At 44.6% G+C, this 22928-nt stretch overlaps 1 protein-coding gene across 1 annotated transcript in view; it reads right to left on the minus strand.

The window, feature by feature from the left end:
- Window positions 1-1143: 1143 nt before the first annotated feature.
- Window positions 1144-22928, minus strand: part of EFNA2 (ephrin A2) — a 342469-nt gene continuing 320684 nt past the window's right edge. The window contains exons 3-4 of the mRNA XM_058163522.1: window positions 17700-17765; window positions 1144-2454 (exon numbers count right to left, since the gene is read on the minus strand). Of these exons, the coding sequence (XP_058019505.1) occupies window positions 2333-2454; window positions 17700-17765 (188 nt within the window). The 3' untranslated portion in view covers window positions 1144-2332. The remainder of the gene's footprint in view (window positions 2455-17699; window positions 17766-22928) is intronic.

The raw sequence follows: 22928 nt of genomic DNA on the forward strand, positions 1-22928 counted from the left end.
ATGGATTTGTTCACTAAGCTCTTTCCCTTTCTTCCTTCATTTTATAGAGAGGAAATCCTCAGGTTATGACCGTAATTGAGCCTTGCAATGATGATTGTAAGTTACAACCGTCATAAAACAGGTCATCGCATGATTTTTACAACCTTTTTTTTGTGCTGTAAAGCAATGTCCTTGTTTACTAGGGGGGGCATTTGTTTCTGGAAGAACCTCCCAAAAATGTAGTAAATTGCGGACATATGCTGCAAACGGTCATAAATGCAGAATAACCTGACATATGGCCACGTGACCATGGGGTCAGGGTTTGCGAGGGGAGATATTGGAACTGGGTTGTTTTAACTTTGGGGGCCTGTCATAACTTTGAATAGCCGGTGAGCAACCGGTCATAAATCAAGGACTAGCGGTGTTGGATTTATAAGTCCCCTGTACGTCTTCTTCTCCTACCCTGGTTAGATAAATTCATGGTAGGTCAGGAGGAAGAAAGGAGTTGGGTTTAAGAAAAGTTTAGAGCAGTTTCACAACCTCAGCCACTTCAAGACGTGTGGATTTGATGTCCACACATGCAGAAAGGGAGACACCACAGAGGAAAAGGATTGAGGGAAGGAACAAGGGAGATTCAGGACGGCAAACAAGTCAAATCCCCCATTTTGTTTGCTTTGGGGATTTCCAAGCCAAGAAACCCAAAGGGGGAAATCTACTTCAGGCCTGGCTCAGAACTCTGCAGGATCCATTTCCGTCTTCTCGCCACAGAATGGATCAATGCATTACAAGCCCACAAGGCGATGTTTGGATGGTTTTTTTTTTTTGTTTTTTTTTTTTTTTTTGGAGCATGAAAATTGGTCATTCAGGACATTTCGTCTGCAAAGGGAGGGCGCCCCAAAACACCCGCTATTTCGGAACTTGGCAGCTCAGCACCCCTCAAACGAGTACAGCCACACGGGCAGGGGGTTCCGGCTGTTGCCTCTTCAGTTGTATTGTGCTGGTTTCTCCTCCACACACCCCCGCCCCCTCCCCAAAACCCGAACTTTCTTTATGAACAGGAAAAAGAAAAAAACAAGATTTACAAATTACACTTTCCCAGTTTTAGACCTGCATAAATCTTCCTTCTGTTCAGACAACCCTCCCTCCCACCTCCCCCTCCTTGAACACACACAGAACACAATCCAGAGTTTCGATTCGTCTCGAGGATACACAACTTCCATTGTCTTTCTTGGAGAAATCGAGGAAGGAAATTGCCCGGAAGTGTGAGATGCTTTTTTTATTAATCTATTTTTTTTTCTTTTTTCTTTTCTTCTTTTCTTTTCCAAGTGGCAAGTAAGCCTACGACACCCATGGAATATGACAACAAAGACATCCGAAGGAGTAACAGGTTTTGGCATAAACAGTATTCTAGTCCTCAAGGAAGGTTTTTTTTTGTTTTTTGTTTTTGAAGAAACGGTCTCGTTACAGTTGGTGGCTCTCTTCGTTAAGGGGTTTCCACCATCACAAAATGTAATTTGGTCACCGCGAGGGGTCCATTCACCCTCGCCACTGTATCATCATATTCAAGCCAAAAAGAAAAAAACCGAAAAAAAAACCACATCGAAGGGAATGTAAAGGGTATCCCTCAAACCCCTTTTCAAAAATAATAATAAAAAAAAATGAGGCACCAATGCCTCATATTTCCTTTCTCCCCCCATTGCGATGTCTCTTTTTTGAGTTCCAGTTGTGGAAAAAGTCTAGAATAGACACACGCAGACACACACAAACCCACCCCGCCCCCACACACAAAAAAACAGAAAAGGTTAAGCTGAGAAAAATAAGAAAATAAAAAACCGACTATATTTGGTCTAGAGATTTTAAAAAGAAAAACTCCACAGGGGATTAATCTAAAGGGGTTGGGGGTGTTGTTGTTGTTGTTTTTTTACACCAGCTGGCTTGATAGAGGTCTGTGGAAGATTTTGTTTTGTTTTGTTTTTGAAATATAAAACCAGCTCAGCTCCCCGTGTCACAGTTTTTTTAAAAAAAACAAAAACTTTTTTTGAGCCTTTTTTTCCCTTCCTCTGTACTGCATCAGACTTAGGGGGTGGGTTGGCTCAGTTTAGGGTGTTTTTTTCAGAAGACGTGAAGGCAAAGACCGGAAATCCAGGGCCCCTTCTTCACTTGACGTTGGCAGAGACCGGAGATCAAAATCCTTGCAACACCCTCACCCCCTCATCCCGGTAACAAATATTCCTCTTCTTCCTTTCATTCTTTTCTCCGATACGTTTCCTCCTCCCCTCCCCCTTGGTTTTTGCAGCTGCCGCTGTAAAAGAAAACCCCCCCTTTTTTTCTCGTCTGCAATTCCGCCGGGGGGCTAGGAAGCGAAGATAGTCCAAAACATCGGCACCACCACGAAGAAGGCATCGGGAACGGTGAAGCTGCAGCAGGAATTGTTGCTGGTGAAAATGGGCTCTGGCGATTCGTAGAGGGAATCGTCTGCGGGGTGGGGGAGAAAGGAAAAAAAAAAAGAGAAAGAGTTGGATTTTTATTTTTATTTTGTTCCAGAGAAACCCACTTCCTGTCAGCGTTCCAAGTAATACACTCATAGAAAGTAGAACGCTGAGGCAGGCGAGTTCCCGAAAGAACAGTTTATTGGATACATCATATTGGCACAACTGGCGAAAGCCAACTCTGAAAGTCCCAGCGGCTTTCAACAAATTAAAAGATTAAAGTTTCCCCTTTCCCCCAAGTCACTGGTCACGCTATTGGATCCAGGTGCTGGCTAGTTGCTTGGTTACTTCACTCCTCCTCTGGCCAGCCACTGGTGAAGAATGACCTTGGTTCCCACAGGAAAACTTTATTGTTTTGGCTAGAAAACCTCATCTAGCTATTTTCGCCTCCTCCCTCTGTTGTGTGGCAACCCTGAAGCCTCCAAGATGGCCTCAGCCAGGTTCACTTCAGGATTGACACTTCCTTTTCCATCTCTCAAGACCTCTGATGTCGCACTGTTGCTTGGCGTGATGGATAGGAAGAGGTAGATGATTTTAACAAGACAACCGAGGGCAAAAGAATAAAAAGCACAATGGGAAAACGTAACGCAGGTCTTCCAAAGGTAGAACAATCGCCACATTCAATCATTTGCATTTGACTGAATATCTGGACTTCAACTCCCAGAATTCCCCAGCCGGCACATTTCATTACCCACCTAGGTAACATCATGAGTGCCAGCGGGTATGGGGCTTGCTCCCTGTTTTATATACAGTAGCGTGCCCTGGCAAGTTTTTGTGGGGGTGTGGTTTTCTCCTTGGTAATTCCTTGATTGGGGTATTGTCTCCTGCTTGATTGTTTGTCTGGTGTTAATCCCTGCTTATCTGGGTGTTGGCTGCTGGAGAGGATGTGTCTCTGGTCTGTTTTGTTTCCTCCTAAGCCTTTTTATTGTCTCTTTTGAATGGTCTGTAAATATAGCTTATCTCTATGCGTCTATTGATGGTTGATTTGTCTGAATGCCAAGCTTTCAGGAATTCCCTCATGTTTTCGGATATAGCTTAGTCTACTCACAGTTTCCCAGCTAAAACTATAGTTGAGTCTGCCCGTGAGATTAAAGAGTTTTCATTGTATCTTCTGACTGCTGTTTGGTGTTCGGGGATGCACTCTCCACAATCAGAGAGAAAGCGATGCTCAAGCTCTCACCATCAAGCAGGAAAGCAAGGCATTAATCAAGGAACCATCAAGGGAAAAAAACAAAAACAAAACCCTGACGCTCCCACAAAATGGGTAGAATAACAGATTAAAAAAGTTGGAAGGGACTTGGGGAGGTCTTCTAATCCAGGGGTCTCCAACCTTGGCAACTTTAAGCCTGGCGGACTTCAACTCCCAGAATCCCCCAGCCAGCTTTGCTGGCTGGGGGATTCTGGGAGTTGATGTCCGCCAGGCTTAAAGTTGCCAAGGTTGGAGACCCCTGGCCTAGTCTACAGCGCTTCCTCCTCTCGCCCAAGGTCATTTGCTCATTCCATTGCTGTGCCTTTCTCTGTAATGGAATGACATGTTGGTTCAAGATTTTCATTCTGAGGGACATTCTGGGAGTTGATGTCCGCCAGGCTTAAAGTTGCCAAGGTTGGAGACCCCTGGCCTAGTCCAACCCCCTTCTCAGGCAGAAAATCCTATACCAGCGGCCCCAACCATTTGGCCACTAGAGACTCTTCCGTGGAGATGGTTTTCCCTGGACTGGATGGGGTAGGATTTGCGTGCCATTGGAGACCTTCTCAGCGGACCTTGACATGCGAAGTCAATTGGGGAAGCTGGATTCGCTTAACGGCTACAGGTAGTCCTTAATTTACAACCGTTCATTTAGAGACCGTTCATAGTTACAACGGCACTGAAAAAAAGTGACTAATAATAATAATAATAATAATAATAATAATAATAATAATAATAATAATAATAATAATAATAATAATGATGTTTTAATTTGTATACCGCCCTTCTCCCGAAGGACTCAGGGCGGTGAACAGGCAAATAAAATACAAACAGAAAATAAAACAACCCTTAAAAAACTGACAGTTTTTCACAATTACAACCATGGCAGCATCCCCATGTGATCGAAATTCAGACGCTTGGCAACTGGTTCGTATTTATGACCGTTGCTGTGTCCTGGGATCCACTTTTGCGACTTTCTGACGACAAAAAAAAAAAAAATGAAACGGGGAAGCCAGATTCACTTAACAACCTTGTCACTAACTTACCGACTGCAGGGATTCACTTAACCACCGTGACAAGAAAGGTCGTAAAATGGGGCAAAACTCACAACAAATGCCTCACTTAGCAACAGGGTTGTGGTTGCAAGTCAAGGACTACCTGTATGTGATTCATTTAACTGCTGTGATTGTCTTAACAACCATGGCAAAGAAAAAAAAAAGGTTGTAAAATTAGGCATGACTGATTTAACAATTGCCTTGCTTGGCAAATTCTGATCCCAATTCTGGTTGTAAATTAAGGACTACCTGTAATATCAATATCTATATCCCTCTATCGCTATCCTCTCTCTCTCTCTCTCTCTCTCTCTCTCTCATCTATCTATCTATCTATCTATCTATCTATCTATCTATCTATCTATCTATCATAGAATAGAATAGAATAGAATAGAATAGAATAGAATAGAATAGAATAGAATAGAATAGAATAGAATAGAATTTATTGGCTAAGTGTGATTGGACACACAAGGAATTTGTCTTTGGTGCATATGCTCTCAGTGTACGAGAAAGAAAGATAAAGAAAAAAAAATACCTTCATCAAAGGTACAACATTTACAACACAAAGAATGGTCATAGGTTGCATAGGTTGCAATTTAACCCTTAGTGATAGCAACAAAAAGTTACAGTCATACAGTCATACAGTTAAGTGGAAAGAGATTGGTGATGAAAACGATGAGAAGATTAATAGTAGTGTAGATTTAATAGTTTGACATTGTTGAGGGAATTGTTTAGCAGAGTGATGGCCTTCGGGAAAAAACTGTTCTTGTGTCTAGTTGTTCTGGTGTGCAGTGCTCTATAGCGTCGTTTTGAGGGTAGGAGTTGAAACAGTTTATGTCCAGGATGTGAGGGATCTGTAAATATTTTCACAGCCCTCTTCTTGATTCGTGCAGTATCTACCTATTTATCTACCTGCCTATCCATCCATCTGTCTGTCTGTCTCAATATATATGTGTATGTATGTGTGGGTGGGTGTGTATACACCCACACACAAGATATATATATCTATATATCTTGCAAAATGGGCAAGGAGATGCCATTGGCAAGTCCCATGCAGGATATGCTTAACAACAGAAATTCTGATCCCCATTGTGGCTGTAAGTAGAGGACCACTTGTATGTATAGTTTCATGGACCCTAACAGGAAAAAAATAAAAATAAAATTGGAACATTCAAATCAACAGCGTGCTTTGGTAAGCTGGCTGCCTTCTCTATGGCCCCGGCCATCTGGGACACTTTGATGCCATCCAGTCTGAGCAGCTCTCCTCCCGAGGGGCTGGGTCAGGGGAGAGCAGGAACGGTCCAGGGTTAAAACACAGGCCGTCGAACAAGCTGCGTTTGCCAAGATCAAAAGCTCCCAATTTCCCCCCAGACGGAGACTCCATTTCAAAATATGCGGGCGGCAATTTTCGCAGGATGGCACGGAGCCAACTTCAAGATCTGCCAGCCAACTTGTAACAACAGGACATCTCCCGGGATGTTTAGCCTGTTTAGGTTAGGTTCTGTTATGTCACACCACCCCCTGTCCTCCCCCCTCGCCCCCCTGGCCTTGGCTGGCAGTCAGCATCACCGTTCGGAAGGTCAGAGAGCAATTGTTTCATAGCGATCCAATAATCCTGTTTCCAAAAGACGCCTAATCAGCCAGCGATGCAAAAATGTCTTCGAGGGAATCCGCTAAATTACAGCCAAAGCCGTTTTAACACCATTCCCTCAGCTCAGCTCCTCTTAAGTTTATTACTAGATTAAGGGTAGTTTTGGCAGACTCATAGCCTGGAGGAGAGGAGTGGGGGAGGCGGGAAGAGAGAAGAGAAACGGAGCCAAAAAAATAAAATAAAATAAAATTTGGAGATGCAAATCCGTCTTGGCATCGGCTTCGAATTCCTCCAATTCTACGGGACTAGCTTTTCTTCTTTTCGCCCGTCTGTGCTTGGACAAGTCACTGTCTTTTGTTGGACACATTTATTTTTTTTTTGGAAAGGTTGTCCTGCCTTCTTCTTCTGTGGGTTGAGAGAGAAGTACTGGCCCAAAGTCACTTTCTTCCAGGGGTGAAATGCTCCCGGTTTGGACCGGATCGCCCGATCCGGTAGTGATAGCGGCAGGTGGTTTGGAGAACCGGTAGCAAAAATCCCTGCCCCGCCCTCCATGTCCAGCTGAGCCGCGTGATCATCAAAGGTTTTTTTTAACTTTTAAAAGCATTTTTTTCTTCAGCCGAAAAAATGCTTTTAAAAGTATTAAAAAAAAAGCCTCTGATGATCGCGTGGCTCAGCTGGGATCGTCAGAGCCTTTTAAAAGCATTTTTTCTACAACCTCTTCGGCCAAAGAGGTTGTAAAAAATGCTTTTAAAAGGCTCTGACGATCCCAGCTGAGTTGCCTGATCGTCAGAGATATTTTTTTTTTAATGGACAAAAAAATGCTTTTAAAAGAAAACAAAAGCCTCTGACGATCAGGCAACTCAGCTGGGATCCTCAGAGCCTTTTAAAAGCATTTTTTAAAAACCTCTTCGGCCGAAGAGGTTGTAGTAAAAATGCTTTTAAAAGGCTCTGACGATCCCAGCTGAGTTGCCTGATCGTCAGAGATTTTTTTTTTTAATGGACAAAAAAATGCTTTTAAAAGAAAACAAAAGCCTCTGATGATCAGGCAACTCAGCTGGGATCCTCAGAGCCTTTTAAAAGCATTTTTTAAAAACCTCTTCGGCCGAAGAGGTTGTAGAAAAAATGCTTTTAAAAGTAAAAAAAAAAAGTTGGCCACGCCCACCCAGTCACATTACCAAGCCACGCCCACAGAATCAGTAGTAACAAATTTTACATTTCACCATTGCTTTCTTGGCTTTTGCACCTAAGGCAGGACTAGAACTCCCAGGCGCTTGGCTTCCAGCCCAGGGTCTTTAGTTACTAAACCAAACTGACTCTCGGGGTTCCAGGTAGTCGTTGACTTACAACATTCATTTAGTGACCGTTCAAAGTTACAACGGCACTGGAAAAAAGTGGCTGACGACCATTCTTCACATTTACAACCGGGAGAGAATCCTGGGGGCAAAGTCTAGCTTCTTCTGTAAAACTAGCCGTTTTAATTTGAACCAATTCCACTGTCTTCAACTATACAACTATACTTCTCAGGCGCTAGACTAGGGGAGGGGAGCTGCAGGTTCTAGTCCCTCCTCAGCCACCGAAGTTCATTGGCTGAATTTGGGCCAACTCCTACCTTTCAGCCCAAGAGCCAATTGGATGTCGTGGGGATGGGGATGGGCTAGAAGGGGAAAGACCTGGGTTCTAGTCTTCCTTCAGCACAGAATCCTCTGGGTGACTCTGGGCAAGTTCTTTTGTCTCTGTCAATTCACACTGACACTTTTCCTATGGCTTTTATTGTGAAGGAGAACAGACAGGGGGGTTACCTATGTCCACTTGAAATCCGAAAGGAAGGAAGGAAGGAAGGAAGGAAGGAAGGAAGGAAGGAAGAAAAAGGAAGGGAAAGGATGAAGTGAGAGAGAAGAGAAGAGAAAGAGAAACAAAGAAGGAAGAGAAAGAAAAAGAAAAAGAAAGAAGAGAAAGAAAGAAAGAAGAGAAAGAGAATGGAAGAAAAGAAAAGACAGAGAAAGAAAAAAAGAAGAGAGAAAGAAACAAAGAAAAAAGTAAAAGAAGAGAGAGAAAAGGAAGGAAGAAAGAAAAATGAAAGAAAAAGAAAGAAAAAAGAAGAGAAAGAAACAAAGAAAGAAGTGAAAGAAAAGAAAGGAAGACAGAAAGGAAGGAAGACAGAAAAAAGACAGAAAGACAGAAAGAAAGGAAGGACGGAAGGAAAAGAAAGGGAGAGAGAGAAGAGAAAGAGAAACAAAGAAGGAAGAGAAAGAAAGAAAAACAAAGAAAGAAGAGAGAGAAAAGGAAGAAAAAGAAAGAAAGAAAAAGAGAAAGAAAGAAAGGAGAAAAAAACAAAGGAAGTGAAAGAAGAGAGAAAAAAAGGAAGAAAGGAAGAAAAATGAAAGAAAGAAAAAGAAAGAAAAAAGAAGAGAAAGAAACAAAGAAGTGAAAGAAAAGAAAGGAAGGAAGAGAGGAAGGAAGGAAGGAATAAAGAAAGAAAGAAAGAAGGAAGGAAGGAAGGAAGGAAGGAAGGAAGGAAGGAAGGAAGGAAGGAAGGAAGGAAGGAAGGAAGAAAGAAAGAAACTGCCACAGGATATTTGTCCCAACCCTTGTGCAAAGCCACTACAAATACTTCATGCTTCATGAGGAGGGGGAAAAAAAACCTCAGCAAAACAACCAGGGGGTTTCTTTCATATTTTTTAAAAAAAGTCCTTGTTTTGTTTTAAAGCCAATTAAAATCACACAGACGCACAAACAGGCACGCTCAGAGAAATGAAACAGCACCAAAAAAAAACCCGGCAATCTCTTTCCCCGATTCTGTCATTTCTGACTATTTGCACACTCCCTGGGAAGAACTGTGACCAAACATTAATTACATGTTAACAGGAGAAAATTATTAATTTGTGTTTTCTTTTTTCCCCAAACAGCTGCACGATTTGATTCTTTTTAAAATACCACCTGTTCAGAAAAAGCAGAAGGTTGTTGCTGTTTGTTACATTTTAAAATAAAATAATTGGCTTTCCCCCCCACCCCACTCCTTGATCCCAACAATGAAGTCAGCGGGTATTCCAGACTTCCTCTAAGTTCCTCTAAGTTTTTTCCCCCCTCCTTTTTCATAGATTTGTCTTCACCCCAACATAATTTGTTGGAAATCTGCACACCGCTTGAGCCAACGCTGGTGCTTAGTATTTCAGCCATTGCCAAGAAAACAAAAGGTGAAAGTTATCGGAAAGGCCTGCTGTGTGTATGTGTGTGTGTCTGTGTGTGCAGGCCCGTGTGTCAAAAGGCCCTCGCTAATTTGTGGGGTGCCGCAGGGGTCGATTCTCTCGCCCCTTCTGTTCAACATCTATATGAAGCCGCTGGGTGAGATCATCAGTGGCTTTGGTGTGAGGTACCAGCTGTACGCTGATGACACCCAGCTGTACTTTTCCACGCCGGGCAACCCCAACGAAGCTATCGAAGTGCTGTCCCGGTGTTTGGAAGCCGTACGGGTCTGGGGAGAAACAGGCTCAAGCTCAATCCCTCCAAGACGGAGTGGCTGTGGATGCCGGCATCCCGGTACAGTCGGCTGAGTCCACGGCTGACTGTTGGGAGCGAGTCATTGGCCCCGATGGAGAGGGTGCGCAACTTGGGCGTTCTCCTGGATGAACGGCTGTCTTTTGAAGACCATCTGACGGCCGTCTCCAGGAGAGCTTTCCACCAGGTTCGCCTGGTGCGCCAGTTGCGCCCCTTTCTAGACCGGGATGCCTTGTGCACAGTCACTCACGCCTTGTGACGCCTCGCCTGGATTACTGCAATGCTCTCACATGGGGCTCCCTTGAAGGGCATCCGGAGGCTTCAGTTAGTCCAGAATGCAGCTGCTGGTGATAGAGGGAGCCCTCGTGGCTCCCGTGACACCTATCCTGCGCAGGCTGCACTGGCTACCTGTGGCCTTCCGGTGCGCTTCAAGGTGTTGGTGAACGCCTTTAAAGCGCCCATGGCATAGGGCCGGGCTATTTACGGACCGCCTGCTGCTACCAAATACCTCTCACCGACCCGTGCGCCTCACAGAGAGGGACTCTCAGGGTGCCGCCGGCGCGACAGTGTCGCCTGGCACGCCCAGGAAGGGCCTTCTGTGGGGCTCCCCACCCTCTGGAACGAACTCCCCAGGACTCACAACTTCCGGACCTCCAACCTTTCGTCATGAGCTTAAAACTCACTTATTCATCTGCGCTGGACTGGGTTAGTTTTTAAATTTATGGGTTTTTAATGGGTTTTTATCTTAAATTTTTAATCTTGGCCAATTTAATAAGTTTTTTAATTGTATTTTACTCGTATTTATATTGTATTATTGTGTATTTTTTATCTGGCTGTGAACCGCCCTGAGTCCTTCGGGAGAAGGGCGGTATAAAAATTTAAATAATAAATAAATAATAAATAAATAATTTGATCTCAAGGGCAAAACGTGTAAGGAAGGGGCAGTGTCCGTTCTGCTTAGCGCCAGTTTTTGTGTTGCTGATCATTAGAACTGAGCGCCGACTGGGAAGGGGATGCCATATTGACTTTTTTGACCTGTACCCACTCACACCCTGTAGACCAGGGGTCTCCAACCTTGGTCACTTGAAGACTTTTTTTTTTATTTGCATTTATATCCCGCCCTTCTCCGAAGACTCAGGGCGGCTTACACTATGTCAAGCAATAGTCTTCATCCATTTGTATATTATATACAAAGTCAACTTTTATTGCCCCCAACAATCTGGGTCCTCATTTTACCTACCTTATAAAGGATGGAAGGCTGAGTCAACCTTGGGCCTGGTGGGGCTTGAACCTGCAGCAATTGCAGGCAGCTGTGTTAATAACAGACTGCATTAGCCTGTTGCACCACCAGAGGCCTGGCTGAGGAATTCTGGGAGTTCAAATCCACAAGTCTTCAAGTGACCAAGGTTGGAGACCCCTGCTATAGACCAGAGGTGGGGAACAATGTCCCCTTTATGACTTGTGGACTTCAATTCCCAGAATTCTTGAGCTAGCCCATGGAATTCTGGGAGTTCAAGTCCACAAGTCTTAAGGTGGCCGAGGTTGGAGACACTTGCTATAGACCAGAGGTGGGGAACAATGTCCTCTTCATGACTAGTGGACTTCAATTCCCAGAATTCTTGAGCTAGCCCATGGAATTCTGGGAGTTGAAGTCCACAAGTCTTAAGGTGGCCGAGGTTGGAGACCCCTGCTGTAGACCAGAGGTGGGGAACAATGGCCCTTTTATGACTTGTGGACTTCAACTCCCAGAATTCCATGGGCTAGCTCAAGAATTCTGGGAATTGAAGTCCACAAGTCATAAAAGGGCCATTGTTCCCCACCCCCGTAGACAAGGCAAAACTCATTCTTCAATGTTTAGTAGCCAAAAATATGATTTCAGTTTTGGGGTAAACTCAGGATGTGTGTGAGAGAGAAAGAGAGGCCTATCTCTGAGGGGGTCAGAGAAGGGATCTAGGTTCCCAGATTGCCCAAAAGCAAATATAGGATAAATTGAGGGAACAAGCTAATTAGAAGGTCTATGGAGATTCTCAGTCATCCAGGTCCTGGTTGTCCCAAAGATGCTTGTTCAAAAGGCGACTGGATTTTGTTTTTGTTGTTTTTTCCTTGAAGGCATTTTGCTTCTCACCCAAGAAGCTTCTTCAGTTCTGTCTTCAGAATTGAAGAAGTTTCTTGGATGAGAAGAGAAACGTCTTCGAAGAAAAACAAAGTTCAGTTGCCTTTTTGAAAAAACACCTTTGGGACAAGCGAATTGGAAGCCGCTGGTACGTCACACATAGCATGACATTTGTGCTACAACATCATCATGGCCATGTTATCATCAGTCCTGCTGAGGAACACCCACAAAGTTGGGGATGTATCTGGGCCACTTGAAGCATATCTGCATAAACTGCTGGAGGCTGTTGTGTCTTGTCCACTCTCACCGCAGCCGGGGTCTGGTTATCTGCTCCCGAACACGGAGGAATGTATGCCTCCCGGCCCCAGTTCTGGCTCCATGCCCAGACAAGCTGCAGAGGAGGGGGCACCTCCCGGTCCCAGCCTTGGCTCCATGCCCAAGCAGGCTGCAGAGGAGGGAGCATCCCCCGGCCCCAGCCCTGGCTCCATGCCCAGGCAAACGGAGCAGCTAGACCCCTCCCCCTCCTCCACAGCATGTGAGCCTGAGGAAAGTTTACTTCCAACAACAGCTGATTGGAGTGACCCTCGCATCAGAAGATTGGATAGGCGGAGGCAACAGAAGGAAGGGAGGGGCAGGCCTTAATGAGTGCTGAGTCATGGAGCCACACCCCATGGCCTATATAAAGGATCTGCTTTCTGGCAGAGTCAGGCAAAGTCGAACTTATCTTGCTGAAGTCACTTACTGGTCTCCTGCCTGCTCTGAGGACTTTGCTAGGACTTTGGGCAGAGCTGCAGAGGCAAGCCTGATTCGGATTTCCCTGACCCGACCGTCAGCGGAGGAGTGGGACACGACATCGGCTTTCAGGAAAAGACTGGACAGCCATTTGTCTGAAATGGCGTAGAGTCTCCCGCTTGAGCAGGGGGCTGGACTAGAAGACCTCCAAGGTCCCTTCCAACTCTGTTATTCTGTTACACTATTATAAACTAACCATTTAAACTGGTTTGCCTATACAGTAAGTCACAACAAAACCCTAATTAACATTAATACAAGCCCAGCTAGCATGTTAGATGAAGGCAGGCGGGAAGTCTGTCACCGATTAAACTTTTAATATAAGCAGTCCTCGACTTATAACCATTCATTTAGCAACTGCTCAAAGTTACAGTGGCACTAAAAAAGGTGATTTATAACCTGGTCCTTGCGCTCCCACGGTGATGTGATCAAAATTTGGCTGCTTGGCAACAGGCGTGTATTTATGGTGATTGCAGAGTTATATCTGATCGCCATTTGAGTCTTTTCCTAGTCAATGGGGCAAGCTGGATTTGCTTAAGGACCTCATGATTCACTTAAGAACCGAACTGATTCACCTAACAACCGTGACAAAAAAGGTCATGAAATTGGGTGCACCTTACCACCTAGCCGCCGCCTTGCTTAGCGACACCAAGTATGGTCTATACTCTGATCGTAAGTTGAGGACTGCCTGTCATCTTATCCCATGCCTGAAAAAACAGAATCCCTGACCTGTAGGATCCCTGAAAGATGGAATCGAGGGGAAAATTCCTCTACCTAGAAGTGAGGATTTAAGATTCTTCTCTGGAGGAAAACCCCTCCCTTCAGCTGCAGGCATTGACTCCCTCTGAATTTAGATCAACTTCTGCTTTCTTGAAGAATAGCGACAGAAACTTGCCATTGGCAAGGACCATCAGGAAACCAAGAACAATGCAGAACAGTCAACCAACACCGCAGAATAGCTGTTGGGTTAACCTTTGATGCCTTCAATGGTTTCTGAATTTATTCCTCTTCTGTATGGCAGGGGGGTCCAACCTTGGCCACTTTTAAGACCTGTGGACTTCATCTCCCAGAATTCCCCAGCCATGAAGTCCACAGGTCTTAAAGTGGCCAAGGTTGGACATTCCTGTGGTTCGGGTGAGGTGATCAGGTCTATCTCTGGCTGACCAGAAAGGAACTTCATTGTGACTCCAACTACCTTTCTTGGCCAACAAAGATGGAGGCCAGAGGAAGTCCTCCACATCCAAACTTCCCATCTATAGAGGCAAAAATGCCAGGCTCCAACTAACGCATCCATCAAAAATCGACCTCCGAGGCATTGCTTTTCCTCAAAGAACAAATGTATTTAGATACCGTCTTTTTCGTTGGATCTTCAGGCCTGCTATCTATCTTAAGAATATTTAATGAACAGAGTGTCAACCCTGAAGCTGACCAGAACTGAGGCCATTTTGAGGCTTCAGGGCTGCCACATCTGGAGCTAAGGGATAGGGAGGAGGGAGTAGAGATAGCTGGTTTTTTTTTTTAGCCAAAACAAAATACTTTCTCTTAGGAACCAAGGTCATTTCAGCCGGTGCATTTCAGCATATGACAATATGGCATATCCAATAAAGCAGGGGTGAAATGTAAAATTTATTACTACTGGCTCTGTGGGCGTGGCTTGGTGGGGGGTGTAATGTGACTGGGTGGGCGTGGCCAACTTTTTTTTTTTACTTTTAAAAGCATTTTTTCTACAACCTCTTCGGCCGAAGAGGTTGTAGAAAAAATGCTTTTAAAAGGCTCCTCCGATGATCCCAGCAGAGTTGCCTGATCATCAGAGGCTTTTCTTTTCTTTTAAAAGCATTTTTTTTGCCTTTAAAAGGAAAAAAAAGGCCTCTGATAATCAGGCAACTCAGCTAGGATCGCCAGAACCTTTTAAAAGCATTTTTTCCTACAACCTCTTCGGCCGAAGAGGTTTTAAAAGCCTCTGACGATCCCAGATGAGCCGCATGATCATCAGAGGCTTTTTTTTTTTTACTTTTAAAAGCATTTTTTTGGCCGAAGGAAAAATGCTTTTAAAAGTAAAAAAAAACCCAAAAAACTCTGATGATCGCGCGGCTCAGCTGGGCATGGTGGGGGGGGGGAAGAGGGATTTTTGCTATTGGTTCTCCGAACCACCCGTCGCCATCGCTACCCGATCAGGCGATCCGGTCCAAACCGGGAGCATTTCACCCCTGCAATAAAGCTATTCTTTGAGGAATCTACCTCCCTCAAGAGTTTTGCCTGCTGTGGGTATGTTACTCGGAACCCTGACACAGAGATTGCTTAACATAGTGTAAGCCACCCTGAGTCTTCGGAGAAGGGCGGGATATAAATGCAAAAAAACAACAAAAACAGAGATGATTCTGTCCACTTGTTACCGGCCAATGTCTCTTGGTGAAACCTTGTGGTTACCACTGTTAATGCTGCTATACATCAGACCCAAGTGGGCTGGGATTGGCCCACAGGAGCTATTTGTTGCTGTCGGAATCTGCCGAAATCATGCTGGCAGCTTCACTGGATCCACCTGCTGATGGTGGACCATGGATCTTGGTTTCCTGGCTTGGGGGCGAAAGAGAGATGCTTTGCGTTCCATCTTCCATGACCAAGAATTCAGGCAATCTTATTCCTAGCTTAGTGGGTGCAGTGAAGCTGGGAATACAGGTGGTCCTTGATTTATGACCACAATGTTTCTGTTGGCTAAGCAAAGCAGTTGTCAGTGTGTTGTGCCCGCATTTTGCGACCATTTGTCACGGTTGTTAAATAAATCACTACAGTCATTAAGGCAAATTTCTGCTGCTAAGCAAGGCAGTTGTTTGTGAGTTGTACCCCCGTTTTGCGACCTTTTGGGAATGGTTGTTAAGCGAATCACTACCGTTGTTAAGTGAATCGTGCAGTTGTTAAGCGAATCAGCCGTTCCCCCACTGACTTTGCTTGTCAGAAGCTGGCTAGGAAGTTTGCAAATGATAATCCTAGGACCCCGCCCCCAGGACGCTGCAACTGTGGTAGATAACATGCCAAGCACGTAAAGTTTGATTATGTGATGTGGGGATCCTGCCACAGTCATAAGTGTGAGAAATCACTTTTCTCAGTGCCTTTGTAACTTTAAACGGTCATCAAATAAATGGTCCTAAGTCAAGGACTACCTGTACAGCATCAATAACCACCCAAACATTCAGACTCTGAAAAACAGTGCCAACTTGTTCACCAATTCAAATTCAGATTAGAATTATTTCTTTTCTTTTTTTCCTTAAAAGCTGAATCCTTGTGAGATCATCAAATCTCACACAAGTGTGGGTGTCACCTGAGTTTTGTGCAGAAATGCTGAAATATCATACAAGATTTTAGTCTTTCTATACAGGTAGTCCTCGACTTGGGGCCAGAATTTTTGTCATTAAGTAGTGCGGTAATTAAGGTAATTGGGAGGGACGCGGTGGCTCAGGGGCTAGGACGTTGAGCTTGTCGATCGAAAGGATGGCAGCTCAGCGGTTCAAATCCCTAATGCTGCCGTGTAAACAGGGTGAGCTCCCATTACTTGTCCCAGCTTCTGCCAACCTAGCAGTTTTGAAAGCACGTAAAAATGCAAGTAGAAAAATAGGGACCACCTTTGGTAGGAAGGGAACAGTGTTCCGTGCGCCTTTGGTGTTGAGTCATGCCGGCCACATGACCACGGAGACGTCTTCGGACAGCGCTGGCTCTTCAGCTTTGAAACGGAGATGAGCACCGCCCCCTAGAGTCGGGAACGACTAGCATGTATGTGAGGGGAACCTTTACCTTTACCTTTACATGACCGTGCCTCATTTTATGGTTTGTTTGTTTTTTGCCATGATCATTAAGAAAATCTGGTTTTCCCAATTAACTTTGCTTCTCAGAAGCTCTGCTGGGAAGATCACAAATGGTGATTAAAAATGTAGATCACTTTTTTCAGCACTGGCATAACCTGGAACGGTCACTCAATGAATGGTCGTAATGCCCTGATCAGTACAGGGCCGTGATAGCTCAGGCTGTTAGAAGCCTGTTATTAGAACACAGCAGCCTTCAATTACTGCAGGTTCAAGCCCGGCCCGAGGTTGACTCAGCCTTCCATCCTTTATAAGGTAGGTAAAATGAGGACCCAGATTGTTGGGGGGGCAATAAGTTGACTTTGTAAATATACAAATAGAATGAGACTATTGCCTTATACACTGTAAGCCGCCCTGAGTCTTCGGAGAAGGGCGGGATATAAATGTAAATAAAAAAAAAAGTACAGATAGTCCTCGACTTACAACAGTTCATTGAGTGATCGAGTTACAACAGCACCGAAAAAAGTGACTTATGACCGTTTTTCACAGTTACGACCTTTGCAGCATCCATGTGATCAAAACTCAGATGCTTGCCAAATGATGGTTGCTGTGTGTTGTGATCACCTTTTGCGACCTTCCGACAAATCAGTGGGGGAGATTCACTTAACAACCGCGTTACTAATTTAACCACTGCAGTTATTCACTTGACAACTATGGGGAGAAAGGTCATAAAATGGGATAAAATTCACTTAACAACCGTCTCCCTTAGCCACAGAAATGGTGGGCTCAATTGTGGTCGTAAGTCGAGGACAACCTGTAATGCTAATACCACGGAGCCCCAATTGCAGCCATCATCTATTTTTACTCCTTTTTCAAAGCATTCGTCCTTTCAGCAACACTGCATTTTTTCCCCATTGATAAGTAAATCTGGACTTCAGACTATATCTAGAGGGAAAATAAAGGACATTTGTTTTTCAAACATGAATTTCTATTTACCCTTAAATCACGTCCTTTTAAAAGATGGCTTTTGATATTTCTGAGCTGAGTGGTGCAGCAGAAGACTGGGGTGGGGTGGGGGGTGGGAATAAGGGGTTGGTACTTAATGTACAGTCTGATTCATGCATTACTCCAGGTTGGTTCAAAATAGAATCCTGGAGGGAGAAAAAAAAAATTCACATTTCCTACGCCTTCCTTCGTCTGGTCCTACTTACTTGTTGGCCGAACATAAACCTTCAACTTTAAGCAGGGTTTGTCAACCAGATTAGGCGGCGTGGCGGCTGAAAGAAAGCAGAAGAGACAAAGAGAGGGAAATGGGGTTAGAGCAAACCAGGTTCCTGCCACACAAACAGGTATTTTGTATCTTTCAGGTAACATGCAAAGAAGGCTAGTTCTAAAAAGACCTCAAGTGCTCCAGCAATTTGCATTTCCTTCCTTCCTCTTCTGTTTAACTTTCTTTCCTTTCCTTCCTTTTTTGTTCCTTCCTTTCCTTTCTCTTGTTTAACTTTCTTTCCTTTCATCTCTTTTTATTCCTTCCTCCCTCCCCTTTCCCTTCCTTCATTCTTCCCTCCCCCCTCACTCCCTTCCTTTTTTTTTTGTGTTGTTTACATTTATATCCCACCCTTCTCCGAAGACTCAGGGCGGCTTACAGTGTATAAGGCAATAGTCTCATTCTATTTGTATATTTTTTACAAAGTCAACTTATTGCCCCCCCAACAATCTGGGTCCTCATTTTACCTACCTTATAAAGGATGGAAGGCTGAGTCAACCTTGGGCCGGGCTTGAACCTGCAGTAATTGCAGGCTACTGTGTTCTAATAACAGGCTTCTTAACAGCCTGAGCTATCCCGGCCCTTTTTCTTTTCTCCCTCCCCTTTCCTCTTCCTCTCTCCTTTTCCTTCCTTCCCTTTCCTTCTTTCTCCCTCCTCCCTTCTTCTCCCTCCCTCCCTCCCTCCCTCCCTCCTTCTCCTCCCTCCCTCCCTTCCTTCTCCTCCCTCCCTCCCTTCCCTTTTTCCTTTCCAAATTTGTACAGAGCAAAAGTCATGCACAATTTTGCTCTTCCTCCTTCAGGCAACTTCGCATTTTTGTCCCCATTTATCAGTAAATCTGTATTGACTCCTCCGCATTTGGAGCGGATGATGGGCCCGGGATGGTTGCCAGTTTAACCAGCACGCAGAGCCCCAAATTCGCACCCACCGCCTGGGACAAAAAAAAAGCCTCCTTGACACTGAGAATCTTTGCCCCGATGGCTGATGATGGGCACTATTATGTTCAACAGCTCACACTCCACTGCCTTTAGACCATCCCCACACCAATTGCTATTTGACCCACAGATGTTTCCCGGCCCTGCTAAGCAGCTTAAAGCTCTCTTAGGTATCCCCCAGTTCCTTTTACTGCACGATAGGCTCCGCTTTTAAAGCCGTGTCTTTGATCAACTACCAAAACCGATGTCAAAAGTTGTCTGACCCCCAGGCAGGGATACTTAACCAGGACCCGGCTCCTTAGATGTGTTTGGATTTCCACCCCACCCCACCCCAAAAAAACCTGCCAAGCCAAATGACACGCTTTGGAGGGCTTCCTTCAGCCCGGGCCGGGTGTGCGAGATGTGTCTTGAACGAGAAGCAAAGGGGCTTCTTGTGGCAGGAGAGTAAAAATTGGTAATTAAAACCACGGGGACGAGGCGCAGGGGGGTGCCCAGTGGGAATATTCCCAGGCATGAAATTGGCTGGATTAGGATGGATGGACCAGCAGAGAGAGAAAGAGAAAGAAAGAAAGAAAAAGAGGGTTAAAAGGAAGAAGAAGAAGAAAAAAAACCCACACGCCCTATTTTGGTTGAGTAAAGCAAAAGATTTGCCAAGGCGGATTTTTCGCCTGTTCTAAAACGGATTGGATTTGACAGCCCAATTCCAAAGAAATCCAGGGAACATCCTGTTTGAAGAAAGCTAGGAGTTTCCTTTCTATGCAAGGGTCATCGAAAACGAATGTTCAAACCACGCAGGAACACTGATTTATATTAATGTTCCTCCAGGGGACTATAGAGCTAAGCTTGGTCACCCGGCCTGCCTCTTTTTCTCCCCTGATTGTTTCCCTAGTTAGGCAGGGCAAGAAACTGGCCACTTGAAAACAGAAAAAAAATAAAAAATAAAAAGCAAATTGGGTCGGATCAGCAATTCTCCTTCTCCTCCCCCCAACTTCCCCCCAAAACATTGGCGAATTCAGAATTTAGGCGTTATTTTTCTCCGCACACCACTTCTGTTTTAAATCTGCTCTTAATCATTTGGAGGCGAGATATAGTAGATAGATAAATATGAATTTTTTTTAGGGAAGAGGAAGGCAGATTTTTTTAAAAGGGTCTCTTTCATAGCTGCCCTGGATGTTGGAGGTTTTTGTTTTTTTTTAAATGCTCTTTTTAAGGCTAAAATATATATAAACGAAGTGACGAATGGAGGCCGTAGGATTCCCTAAAGTCCGACTTTCCTCCAAAGCAAACAGAATAAAGAGGCTGTGGGCAGAAACAGACTTGCCTTTCGACAGACATAATCAAAATGCAAAACCAGATAATCTTATCCTGGCCACGAATTCCAGATGAGAATAAATTTAACCTTATGTGTATTTGTACTCCTTAACGGAGGGTTTTTATTTCGCCGGTTTGGGTAACCGCACATACCAGGAGAAAAAGTGATCCGGGCTGGGTTCACACAACAGAGAGAAAAGAAGCATCAAAGTTTACCAATGATTTTGGCTGGACATCAGGAAAGAAGTCCTAGCAATAAAATGATACTTATGGTTAGTATCAGATTGCTTGAGTAGATAGAGGAGACTCCTTTGCTGCAGGTGTTAAAAGAACTCAGGTGGGAATGTGGGGGTAACAGATTCCCTACTTAGCGAAAGGGAGTTCTGAGTTCTAGCTCTACCTTATGCACAAAAGTTGGCTGAGTGACTCTAGACCAATCACCAGGAGACGGTGAGTTCTAGTCCCGCCTTAGGCACGAAAGCTGTGTGTGTGACTTTGGGCCAGTTACTCTCTTGTAGCCCAACCCACCTCACAGGATTGTTGTCGTGGGGGAAACAGAAGGAAGAAATATTAGACATGGTTGAGTTAGAATACAGAATAATAGACTTGGAAGGACCTTAAAGATCTAGTCCAACCCTGCTCAGGCAGGAAACCCTACACCACGTCAGACAAATGTTTGTCCAATCTTTTCTTAAAACCTCCAGTGTTGGAGCACCTACAACTTCTAGAGTCAAGTTGTTGCACTGATTAATTGTTCTGTCAGGAAATTTCTTCTTAGTTCTAGGTTGCTTTTCTCCTGGATTAGTTTCCATCCATTGCTTCTTGTCCTGCCTTCAGGTGTTTTGGAGAATAGCTTGACTCCCTCTTCTTTGTGGCAGCCTCTGAGATATTGAAATACTGTTATGATGTCACCCCTAGTCCTTCTTTTCATCAAACTAGACATACCCAGTTCAGCAACTGTTCTTTATATATTTTAGCCTCCAGTCCTCTAATCATCTTTGTTGTTCTTCTCTGCACTCTTTCTAGAGTCTCCACATCTTTTTTACATCCTGACGACCAAAACTGGATGCAGTATTCCAAGTGTGGCTTTAGCAAGGCATTATAAAGTTGTATTAACTCTTCACGTGATCTTGATTCTATCCCTCTGTTTATGCAGCTTAGAACTGGGTTGGCTTTTCTGGCAGCTGCTGCACACGGCTGGCTCATATTTAAATGGTTGTCCACTAGGACTTCAAGATCCCTCTCACAGTTATTACTATTGAGCAAGGTACCACATATACGGTACCTGTGCATTTTGTTTTTCTTGCCTAAATGTAGAACTTTACTTTTTTCACTATTGAATTTCGTTAGCACCCAAGATTCAAGTCTGTCAAGATCCTTCTTTATCTTAAGCCTATCTTCTGGACTGTTGGCTATTCCTGCCAACTTGGTGTCATTTGCAAATTTGATGAGATCCCCATCTATCCCCTCATCCAAATCATTGATGAAGATGTTGAAGAGTACTGGGCCTAAAACAGATCCTTGGGGTACCCCACTATATACTTCCCTCCAGGTAGATGCAGTTCCACTACACAGGTAGATGCAGTTCCGTTGAGTGTGGTTGGTCAGCTGGTTACGAATCCATATGGTGGTGATGCTGTCTAACCCACATTTTTCTATCTTATCAAGTAGTACGTTATGGTCTACTTTATCAAAATAATAAAGGTGGGTCATCAATACAATACAAATCTTGAAAGCCCCTTTCAACCCTCTCTTTCTAGGAATCTATTATCAGGCTGCATCTAGAAATAGTGGCCCATCCTCATGGCAACTGTTTCAGCAGAGGTAAGACTCTATTGGGGATGGCTGAAGTTACAGATTTCTGCCCTGAACAAGAGGTCAGACTAGATGATCCCCCACATCCCTCCACAGCAGGCTACTTCTGCTGACTGCCAGCAGTTTGGCTGTTCGAGTCTCACGGGCTCAAGGTTGACTCAGCCTTCCATCCTTCCAAGGTCAGTAAAATGAGGAGCCAGATTGCTAGGGACAATATGCTGACTCTGTAAACTGCTTAGAAGAAGGCTGTAAAGTACAGTGAAGTGGTATATAAGTCTAAGTAGTATTGCTATTGCTGTAACAATATTCTGTGCTTTTTATTTTTTAAGATTTTTTTAAAAAATCCTGTCTTTAATACTTTTATAAGTGACTCAAGCTGGCAAACATGACAAATACTTCTTCATCCTTCTGTTTTCCCTACAACAACAAAACCGGTGAATGAGTTTGTCTGAGAGGGATTGGTCCAAAGTCACCTAGCCAGCTTTCATGCCTAAGGTGGGACTAGAACTCACAGGCTCCTGGTGGTTGGCCCAAAGACACCCAGCCAGCTTTCAGCCCTAAGGCAGGACTAGAATTCACAGGCGCCTGGTGGTTGGCCCAAAGACACCCAGCCAGCTTTCATGCCTAAGGCAGGACTAGAATTCACAGGCTCCTGGTGGTTGGTCCAAAGTCACCTAGCCAGCTTTCGTGCCTAAGGTAGTACTAGAACTCACAGGCTCCTGGTTTCTAGACCGGCACCTGAACTAGTACACCAAAGTACCTCCAAGTTCATTGTTGTTGTTGCGTGGATGCAGCTAAGAGGTTTTTCTGGGCTTAGCAGAGGAGCAGAGTTTCAGCAAAGTACCCTCAATTGACTCCAAGACTGGCATTCTTCAAAATTGTCCTCATTTGGGTGGTTTGTGCTTTTTAAAAAAATGCCCCAGCGGGAAGGGTAAGTGGGGTCCCAGCAGGCAAACTGACCAGGCTGAGAAAACCCAGGGCCGAGGACGTCCATCAGCCCCCCCACCCCAGGCATTACAATCCGAGGAGACCGCCAGCAGCTGTTCCCAGAGCTATTTCAATTTTGGTCTCAGCGGCTTGCTGAGATATTGACACCAACCACAGGGGGGGCTTTC

Source organism: Ahaetulla prasina, chromosome 1 (genome assembly GCF_028640845.1).
Source record: "Ahaetulla prasina isolate Xishuangbanna chromosome 1, ASM2864084v1, whole genome shotgun sequence".
Taxonomy (NCBI): Eukaryota; Metazoa; Chordata; class Lepidosauria; order Squamata; family Colubridae; genus Ahaetulla; species Ahaetulla prasina.